Here is a 10,557-nt window from a genome sequence, read left to right as displayed (position 1 = left end):
ACTGTTTTGTGCTCTCTCTCTCTCTCTCTCTCTCTCTCTCTCTCTCTCTCTCTCTCTATATATATATATATATATATATATATATATATATATATACACACATACATATATATATACACACATATATATATATACATATACATATATATATATACATATACATATATATATATATATATATATATATATATATATATATATATATATATATATATATACATACACATTTATATTTATATATAAATAAATAAATGAAGGACTTGCATTAAGCAAGTAACTGAAAAAGTTCCTAAGGATAAACAGAAGACAGCAAAGACATTTTAGGATACACACATTTATAAACAGTAGTTAAATGTACAGTGAAAGAATAAAACTAACTTGAAGTAATTCCCTTTTGTTCAAAACATGATGTGAATCTAATTAATCTTTAAATATATAAACCTTTTTTTTTTTTACTATTTAACCCAGAACATTTGTTTTCAAGAGTGTAGTCCATCCTTATATCTTGAACTAAACGTTTAATGACAAAGAGCAAAAGAATGCACAGGACTCTCCATTTAGTGTAAAAATCAGTTTGTGAGATAGACGACCTATGCATGTAGTTAGAAGGGTTCGTGCGCTAATACCTTGTTACTAAACACTTCCCACCAGCTGAGGGCAGCAGTGTAGCTTAGTTAAATGATTTTGGCGCGCAGGGATGGGACCTTTCACGTAACATTTGTAAGCACTATCGGTCATGTGACATTATTAACTACAAACACAAGATAGTAGCCCATGCTTTTGCAAGGGAAAAAAAAGTCTTGGAGAAAAAAAGTGTTGTTTATTACTGTGTATTACCTCCTGCGTCGACCGTTTAAAATGTTTCTCACAACACAGCATAATAAAGTCTATCAAAACTAGACACAGAAACACTATACACAAAACAACTGAATATATATACACGGTTATAAATACTTGAACGTCTTTACACAAGAAAAATGTCACACTGCTAATAATAGTGATTGACAGATACAAGTTCTCTCTGTAATAAGAAAAAAAGTGTATGTGCTTTGTTTAAGGTTTCGACATCACTGACTGCGCAGATTAGTGTGCCGATGTGAAATCGATAATCGTAATTAGGAAAGCGATATAAGAACTCAGTTACAGTCCTTGAAAATGGTGCTTTCCACCACCAGGTAAAACAAAGTGGGATTTTTAAAAAATTGTACAATTGTCTACATCATCATTTAATTGGTGGTTGGCAGTGCAAACCATACATGCTGCTGTTGTCAAGGTGAACAGCAAAAAAAAAGGAGCCCTTTCCTAGTCTGGACAAACTCCACACCTTATTACATCAGGACATTTTGGCATTTCCTTGGCAGTCAGAGAGCACCTTTGATAATGCACCTGCAGCATTAGAAGAATGTGCTCAATGTCGGACAATTGACTCTCTTCACAAGTTTGACTTATTTGTAATAACACTTCTATTACAGAATAACAATCTGTGCTGCTATACAGTTATTAATTAAATTGAATAGATATTATTTGTTCATCTCTATAATTAAGTGAGTAGTTATCGTGTATGCGTTTTCAGAGCACACACTGCTAAATTGCTGAAGCAACATACTGCTATACCATTGTACACACTATTGTGGAATCATGGCTTATTTCTCTATTTGTAGAAATATCTAGATATATAGGAGCAGTTTATGTCTGAATGAAATTTTACAATAAAAGGGACTCTGAAAATTGTCCACAAAAATGAAGGGCAAATACATCCACCAAACTCTTCAGTGCATGACTTAGTTACCCTGCCTTCATGTTTAAAAAGCACAGAACCTTGTTTTAGGCCTCTATATCATCTTCATATTGAATTTTCGAGCCCCTCCTTGACCACCACTGGTTGCAGGGCCATCCACCTTCCGGAAGGAGTACTCCACTGAAAAGTTGTTCTTGTGCTGTCCGCGTCCACGACTCCACACAAACAAGAGCAGGAAGCAGAAAAGGACCACACCCAGAAACGTGATACAGCCCATGGCCGTGGACACCAGAATGGTCTTGAGGTCCAGTGTGAACTTCAGGAAGACATGCGTGTCATTCTGGTTTGTGTCATTGAGGTCACCCATGTAGTAGGTGCGATTTGCTGCAAGGGCTGCATCCAGTGGCAGCCCGCTGACCGTGAGTGTGGCGAAGTAGGTGTCGTTGCCGCCAGCATTGCTGGCAATGCAGATGTACGTGCCGCTATCCGTCACCTGGGCGTAGCGGATCTCCAGCGTTCCCTCCGGTAGCACGGTGACACGGCCCACACTTTTAGTGGTGATGCGGCGGCGCTGGGGCGATATCCAGAAGATGACTGGCGTCGGCTCCCCTTCTGCATGGCACAGGAACGACACCGCCTGGCCCTCACGAGCGCTCAGCTGCTGCAGCTTACGGTTGCGGATCTTGGGCCGCTGGCAGGTGAAGTGGTCAAGGAGAGTGGCATCAGCGAAGGCGCTGAGGGCCCTGCCCCGCACCTCCATGGGTGTGGTGCACACCGGCGGCCGGCCGCCAAAGCCTAGGGTCTTGCGCCGCTGCAGGATCCACAGCAGGCGGCAGTCGCAGGAGAGCGGATTGCCATCCACCCGCAGCAACTCCAGCGTGCTCACCGAGTGGAAGGCAGACTCCTCCAGCGTGACCAGCCCGTTGTTGGACAGATTGAGCAGGCGGATCTGCTGCAGACCCCCAAGGCCATAAGGTTGCACTGACACCAATCTGGTGCCCACAAGGTGCAGCTCTTTCAGACGGATCAGGTCATGCAGGGACCAGGACTCCAGCACAGAAATGGGGTTGTACGAGAGGTCTAGGCGGGCCAAGTGGATAAGGTTGCGGAGGGCACTGGTGGGAATCATGGTAATGTTTGTGTTGGTAATAGTCAGCCAGGACAAGTTTAGGCCCTGAAAACTGTGCGGGGAAATGTACTCTAAGAAGGGCCAGTGGTCTATCTCTAGGCCACGCAGTCCACCAAGCTTACGGAAGTTCTGTTCCTCTAGTGAGGCGATGCTGAGGTAGCATAGTCGCAGTGTAACCAAGCCACGGAGGTAGGAAAGAGCCTGGCCTGAGATAGAGGTCAGGTTGCACCTTTCGATGGTGAGCTCCCGCAGGCCAACCAAGCCCAGGAAGGCCTTGTTCGAGATGTACACCAGGTCATTGTCACCCACCTCCAGGTGTCGAAGGTTATGCAGATCCTGGAAAGTGAAGTCGAGCAAGATGACAAGCTTATTCCCACTCAGGTCCAAAGTCGTGAGATTGGCGAGATGCGAGAAGGCTCCCATTGGCACCAGCTTCAACTGGTTGGCACGCAGGCGCAACACGCGTAGATTCAGCAAGCTGGAAAAAGCATTGGGTTCTAGCACGCTGATGAGATTCTCACTAAGATCCAACTCCTCCAAATAGACGAGGGCTGCCAGATTATCATGTTCCACCCAGCGCAAACTATTGCCACGCAGGTCTAGCAGCCGCGTGTCGGCAGAAACTCCGTTTGGAAACGAACTGAGGTGCTTGTTCTGGCAAATCACAACCTTCCTCTGGGGCACGCAATCACAGTGCGAGGGACAGCTTTGGCCTTGAGACCCAGGTGCTGTGACCAACAGTAGACAAAGGCCCAGTAAGTCCAGGCCTGGACAGACAGCCATGCCCCTTCTCAGCCTTACTAGGGCTGGAACAGTGCACCAGACACCTAGACACACCAAACACAGGGCACAAAACACATGGTTAATTAGTTCCATCTTTCCATTAGGTTTCTATTATAAAGTTATACAATAACCACTTACACAACTCCATTGTAGTTAATGAGTGTGATGAGGGGAGGCAGGAGGTTGATTGGGGTGAACACATATGCCCTTTTTAAGAGGCCCATTAATGTCCTGTGCACTGAGCACTGTGTGTGGCACCTTTGGAAAAGGATCCTATATCAACCTATTACTTGGTGTGAGAAAATGGAATGCAAATTAGCCTACAAAACACATTGAACAATGAAATAAAGTGAAATTAGACAAAACTATGCCAGTTTAGAGCTCATGTACCTGATCACATATGCTAAAATTTACAAGGCACAATGATCCAGACATCATTCTAGAAAACCTCTTTTCGTTAAAAAGGTTTCCGAATGTGGGTTATTTTATAGAAGACAATCTGTCATGGAACACAAAAGCCAACACATTTGACTTCAGGCCCATGGCGGAATGGTTGTCACTATGCTCAGACTGCACTCAGAGGCTCCCCGACCGGATCCAGGAACTAGTGATTCTGGTACACTACCACAGGAGAGGTACTGCTCAAGCAGCCAAAGCACAGATGGCTTCCACCTTTAGCTTTAGTGAGTGTGTTGGAATGATGTGGTATAAACGGCCTTGCTCGCCCTGAGTGGGCAGAGTAGGTGACTCATGTGGCATGACGAGGGCCACGGTCACGACACTCAATAAACCGGAGGGGCGAAAAAGAACATCACTCAAAAGCGAAAAGTTGAGTGTTATTGCACTTTTTAAAAAAAAAATTTCTAGCCCATTTTTCCTTCCACCCACAAACTAGCTAGACTCTACCTGTCATACAACAACTACCAACCGTGAAGGGTGCAGCAGGCATATGCTTCCTCCCAAACATATCATGCCATGTGCCACATCAAGCTGCTGTGCATGTTGGGACAAGGGCAGGCGGAGGCCAGTTGCCCTTTGTCAGCAAGCACAAACACACAGACGTACACAACTGGCCAGTGCCGCAGTGAATGATGTGGGGTGGAGAAGCGCCATCCCTCCCACTCGGACGGCCACACTGACTTGCCCTGGCATGGGCAGCTGTAGCAGCATCAGGGCTCAAGCCAGCAAACTCCCAATGACAGGGTGAACAGTTCCCTGGTTGCAGCGTTGCATATTTTAAGTAAACTTTAATTACTATTCATATTCGGTTTATAAGTAATCATACTGCTTCGGGGAAAACAGCTAAAGAACACAGTCATTATGCTCAGAGAATGCACTGGTGATGGTTGCAGACAGCCTGACGATCTGGAAATGCATTTTTCTGACCTCTTTGTCAGGATGTATGCCCAAAGAATTCTCACGGAATTCATCTGTATGGTGTCCAGCTAATTAGAATTAAGTAAGTGATTATTCAGAACTTAACACCAGAGAAATAATAATAGATTGGGTGACGTTTATGAAACATTTCTGAGCACACTGGCTTTTCCTGAAGCCCAATAATAACACAGATAGTTTTAATGAATGCATGGGATAATCCTCTTATCTTAATTAAACTTTTTTGGTACAAGGATCCCTTTTTCAATTACCTATTGTTAATTTCACCTTTCTCAGGCTGAAGGATGAGTTAATTACCCTTTTAAGGATTTAAGGTTTTCATCTTCTCTTCACAATCATGGCATAAGCACAATGCGCACTTGAGTACGTCAGGGTATGATATGTTTCACTATAATATATTATGGGAGCTCTGATCAGCTTCTAAAATGTGGAAAATTCCAACCAAAGGCTTTCATATAAACTCCATCCTTTCAGCTATATGAGAAAACAAACCAATATACAAGCCTAGACCAACTGATATCCAAATCGCGCAAAGAAAGTCATCATGTTCTGCTATAGCGAGGTACCGCAGACTCACCTCTGGTTCAAAAGTTCAACAGTCCCGTCTTCAAGTGCCAGTATGCTGTTGGAGAATAGCACTGGTGCAGCGGTAAGAACACCAAAAGACCCCCCTCACTCAGCCCTCCCCCATCATCTCTGGTAACACCAACACGTGGACAGCCTCCAACTCAGCGCTGTATCCGGTGACACAGAGCAGCACATCCATTCAGCACAGACAGCCCTCACCAAACGACAGGTGGAGTGAATGGACTCCTCCAGGACATTAGCTGCCACGTAAATGGATGAGACTCACTCATCTTCAATGAAGAGCCAGCAATGTCACTCATAAGCACTGCCGGTTATGTTGCCGCAGAAATGATTTTACAGCCCATCGCAATTATTTACCATCCGACAACGTTTAACACCCCACCCCCAACGCACAACATACTTTAACTTCCAATTAAGGGAACTCTTCAAGAAGGCTGAGCTCACATTAACACATTACGGACATAAATTATAGCCTCCCTTACATCAACTGCCCCAAACACACATTTAAAAGGTGTCACTAGGGACTAATTCTCTAAATTATAATTTGCTTACTACAACCAATGCCCAGAATGAATTTCTATATTGGCTCCACTCATGCAGCCTGGAAGATTGATATCGGTACTGGAAGGCCCTTGGGCTTCGGGCAGCGTGGGGCAAGTTAATAATGCATTACGTCACGGTATTTATAAGGAGCGTAAGGCCAAAAGACAGCCCTCTGGGGCCCTAACAGCAGCGGAAGCCTGCCAGCTCAGATCCCAGGCTCAGGGCTTGATATGAGCCACAGGACTTTCATCAGCCCGGGTGCAGATGAGTGTCGAATATCACGGTCATTGCTGTAACGAGAGGAAGAGGAAAGGCAAAGTAGAGGCCTCAGCAGGGCCATGCACGAGACACGTCGCTGCGGCTCACCCCCTCAGACAGGTGGCCGACGTCAGCCCCGGGGTTACCGGACCACCATTCATCAAGCAAAGCACTAATTAATCAGATATGAGAGGATATTAGAGGAGGGGATTAGCTCACAGTGCTGGACAAACAGCAGCCTGTTCAGGTGAGAAATGTCCACATGTCTAGACCATCAGTGATATTGGAAAAGGATCAAGGGACAGGGTCCAGTGAATTGTGTCCAAGTTGAGGCACCTAATCACAGTGTTTCAGCTGGCCTGTCTGCAGATTAATCAGTCTTATGCAGTCATGGGGATAGAGGCCTCTGTGTGCAGAATTATAAGAGGCAAAAAAGCATCGCGCGTGGTGCTTTGGTGAGGGACTGTGGGAAAGATTGCAGTTAAGACCTTTGGTATTTCCATGTGCTCAGCATGCTGTCTGGAGCAGCATACAAGGTGTGATTAAGTGTGTTTACAACAGGTCAGAGGGAATATTAAAAAAAATAAGTAAAACATACAGAAGCCCTGAAGAGTAATGTAAAAATAAATCAATAAATAAATGTGTCCTCAGGAGTCAAAGTTCTTCCGCAACTTTTTTCTTTCTTTTATCTGTCCTGAAGGGTAACAAAAAATGTGTTCTGGAGTCAAAGTTCTCCCTCAATTTTTTTTTCATCATCAGAAATGTTTTGTATTCTAGCTGTTCTGACGGGTAAAGTTAGACAAATCTTGGCTAACATCCCATCTTTCCTATCTGATTCCCATATCATCACTTATTATGATTAATAAGACAGATGGATGGCCAGCTTTCGTTTTTACATTGCCTCTCCTCGTTGAGTCCACTGAATGGAATCGCCCCCTCGTGTTCGAAGCTGGTATAGCATTCTATTAGCTACTAGTTCCTCTGTGATTTTATTCTTCTCGCAAATCGTGCCGGAACTTTAAGGGGAAAAACTTCACAAAGGCGCTACTAGCTAACAGTTAGCATGCTAAGTGTTAACCAAGATATGATGGAGAAAACATTTTGAGGGAATAATTTGACTCCAAATTTTACTCCAGAGCACACTCAAGAGCACAATTTTAACATTCGCTGTAGGGCAACTGGAATACTGGAGGAAACAAATTGAGGACAATTTTCACTCCAGAACACTTTTTTTTTTTTGGTTACCCTTCAGGGCAGCTAGAACGCAAAAACTTACAGCAGAACTTTGAATCCAGACAGTCCAGAACGTTACTCTTCAGGGCTTCAGGGCTTTATGGAATACCGCCACCCCTAGCCGGTGGGGCTCCACCGCGGCAGACGGCTCTCTTCTGGAGCTCTCCCACGCCACAGATTTGGCGTACCTACACGCCAGTTCAGGAGGGCCATCCATCACGCTCCCATCGGCTGGCGGGAGGCCGAGCGGCCCCGTGAGCTAGCAGGGCACAGGCGGCCCGGTTGGTTGATGGACGCTGCAGATGATCAGGCGCTCCCCAGGGGCGTGGCGGGCATCACGGCAGCAGCGCCAACCCTGGCCAAGCGAGGCGTACAAGGACATCAGCTGGGTGGTAATCTACAGCAGACCACGGGGACGCGCGTCTGCTCTCTGCCGAGGAGGGAGAGGTCGGAAGAATGACAAACCCTTGAAACAGCTCCCATTACGTGCCCACTGAGGCTTAACTACTCAGCTTTGTTTGTAATGTCTGTACGGGGTTACGTGTTGATGTGTGTTTGTCTATTTAAACCCCCGTTAGTGCGTGCCTCACCGTTGGTCATTGTTTGTTCGCTGATGGAAGTGCGTATGTAGTCATTGTTGGGTGTTACTATAGCCTGTGTTTAGTTAGATGTATAAGTCATGTCTTTCGTTCATGTTGTGTGAATGCCACCGTTCTACATGTTTTATGTTAATAAATGTTTCACGTTACAATATGTATGTTATCCACTGTTACTAGACTTACTGGGTCTAGATCAAGAAAACTATTTCTAACAAATTACAATATAGTTTTGTTTTTTGGGTCCCTCTTCCTGAGTACAAAGTCTGCAAGGGCTTGCATTTCACTTCCTCATTATTTTCAAGTCATTCGAATCCACCCCAAGGACTGATTCATTTCCTAGAGTGACATCATAGTGCCATTACCAAAAACCAGCAACAAAATTACAAACCACTTTTAAAAGTTCGTTTACTGCAGCAAATTGCTTCATTAAGTAGCCTACAAATGCTTTAATACTAGCTGATCCAAACCCAGCAGTCCAGTGATGCCTGGGGAAAATGTAATGACTTGCAGAGGGTAGCAAGGACTCGCATCACTGCTATCAGCATATGGGAGGATAAAAGTAGGCTAGTCATTTGCAGCATCCTTGGCAGTTGGGCAGAGAAGAGGCACACCTTTCTGTAATTGCTATAAGGATGTAATTTGGCATGAGCTACACCACTGGTGTCAGAGACCAGAAGTAAAAGAAATGAGCTGACTGCAGAGTCCTTAAATCCCTGGTTGTTACTGCAATTACTGTGAGGTCATTTAAGAAATGACTGATTATTAACTGTAATTCCACATACTTAGACTTTTATTAGTCCTCAAAACAGGCTATTTTCTTTAAAAATGAATGAGATTGTGCATAGCCCAAGGACTGGCTGAGAAGGTGAAATGCTGGGTCCTGTTTCCCACCCTCCCTGCCAGTTTCAACGCTTGTGGACACTTCTATATAAATTTAGGACGATTTAAGTATATAACTGATTCAAGCTGAGTGGACAGGTTAGCTAGTAATTACCTGAGGGGGATAAAACCATGGAGACATGCAGTATAAAAACAACATCGGGCACTGTCCAACTCAGGCATGAAGACACAGGGAGAATGTGTCTCTCAGATCCGCTCAAGCACACACGCTTCACTGGCTGGCATTCCTAGCCTGTCAAGAAGCATCGCTTCAAATTTCATGGGCATCTTTTGATAGGGAGCTCGCTGTTAACGCTGGACAAGGGTGCAGGGGGTGGGACCATGCTCAGCTGTTCCTGTTCTGGCTGTTCTTTCCATGCGCATAATCACATGCAAACATAAACAATCACCAGCCACTTTAGTACAAGCACATACCTTGCATTCATACTCACTGGAAACTTTATTAGGTACCCCCTTTTTATAAGTGTATTTTATAGGTGTCAAATTACAGTCTGTAGTCCATCTGTTGCCATGCACCCTCAGCCTCTACCTTGTTCAAAATTGGTCAGTTTCAGCCCGCAGGACCATTGCTAACTAAATTATTTTGAGTAGTGAACCAGCAGAGACCAAGCATTACTTCACCTTTGTAATCAGGCCTCACACAGCTTACTGGTCAGCTAATGCCAATACAGTGACACATGCAATATGTATATACCACCTGTTTCAACTAAAAACTAACTTAATTTGGTTTTGCTTGAATTCAACATTAATAAAAAATATGTGAATGAATAGTTTTAGTGACATTTTAAAGGCGTTCTTATCATGTTTCACCAGATATTTTGGTATTCCAAGCCTTTATAGAAGTCTCTTTGGACTGGTGGCACATGCTTTCTTCACTGAGCAGTCCAGGTAATCCCACAGGAGACATCAGCTGACTGCAAGACCAGACCATCTTTTATAATACACTCTGGTTTTCATTCTTATTTAATAGCTCTAAAAAGCTTTTAAAGTGTATATCGGATCATTTTCCTGCAGCATAGCAAAGTACACTCAAGATTCAGATATACTGAGATGAATGAGGTGATTCACACCTAATATGCTTTAACAACTTCAGGACAGCAACTAGCAGGTGGGTTTCACGTGCCCAGCATGAAAGAAAGAGTGTCGTCCTCCACCCAGCCTGTGAACAGAGAGTGACCAGTCCGGCCCCATGCCCTACCTCGGAATGTCCTGCTCAGCACCTCCGTGGAGCATTTAATCAGGCCTCCTGCTGCTTCCAGATCAGCCAGATCAACACTAACAGGTGCCAACAAGCAGCCCAGGAGGGCCGGCAGGTGAACCGGCAGGTTCTCAGAGGTGAGAAAAGCGTTTACAAGGTACCATATGCAATTAAGGATTTAGAATCCATAGAA

General features: G+C 44.6%; 1 protein-coding gene across 4 annotated transcripts in view; it reads right to left on the bottom strand.

Annotated features, from left to right (window-relative positions):
- Positions 1-300: 300 nt before the first annotated feature.
- lingo3a (leucine rich repeat and Ig domain containing 3a) overlaps positions 301-10,557 on the bottom strand; it is a 36,461-nt gene continuing 26,204 nt past the window's right edge. For all 4 annotated transcript variants that reach the window (XM_081708511.1, XM_081708510.1, XM_035523416.2 and 1 more), the window contains one exon: positions 301-3,694. In XM_081708511.1, coding sequence (XP_081564637.1) covers positions 1,833-3,650 — 1,818 coding nt within the window. In that variant the 5' untranslated portion in view covers positions 3,651-3,694 and the 3' untranslated portion in view covers positions 301-1,832. The remainder of the gene's footprint in view (positions 3,695-10,557) is intronic.

This window comes from Electrophorus electricus, chromosome 26 (genome assembly GCF_041902795.1).
Source record: "Electrophorus electricus isolate QZ-2024a chromosome 26, ASM4190279v1, whole genome shotgun sequence".
Lineage (NCBI taxonomy): Eukaryota > Metazoa > Chordata > Actinopteri > Gymnotiformes > Gymnotidae > Electrophorus > Electrophorus electricus.
Note: the sequence above shows the minus strand (reverse complement) of the source record. Positions and strands in the feature narration are given on the sequence as shown.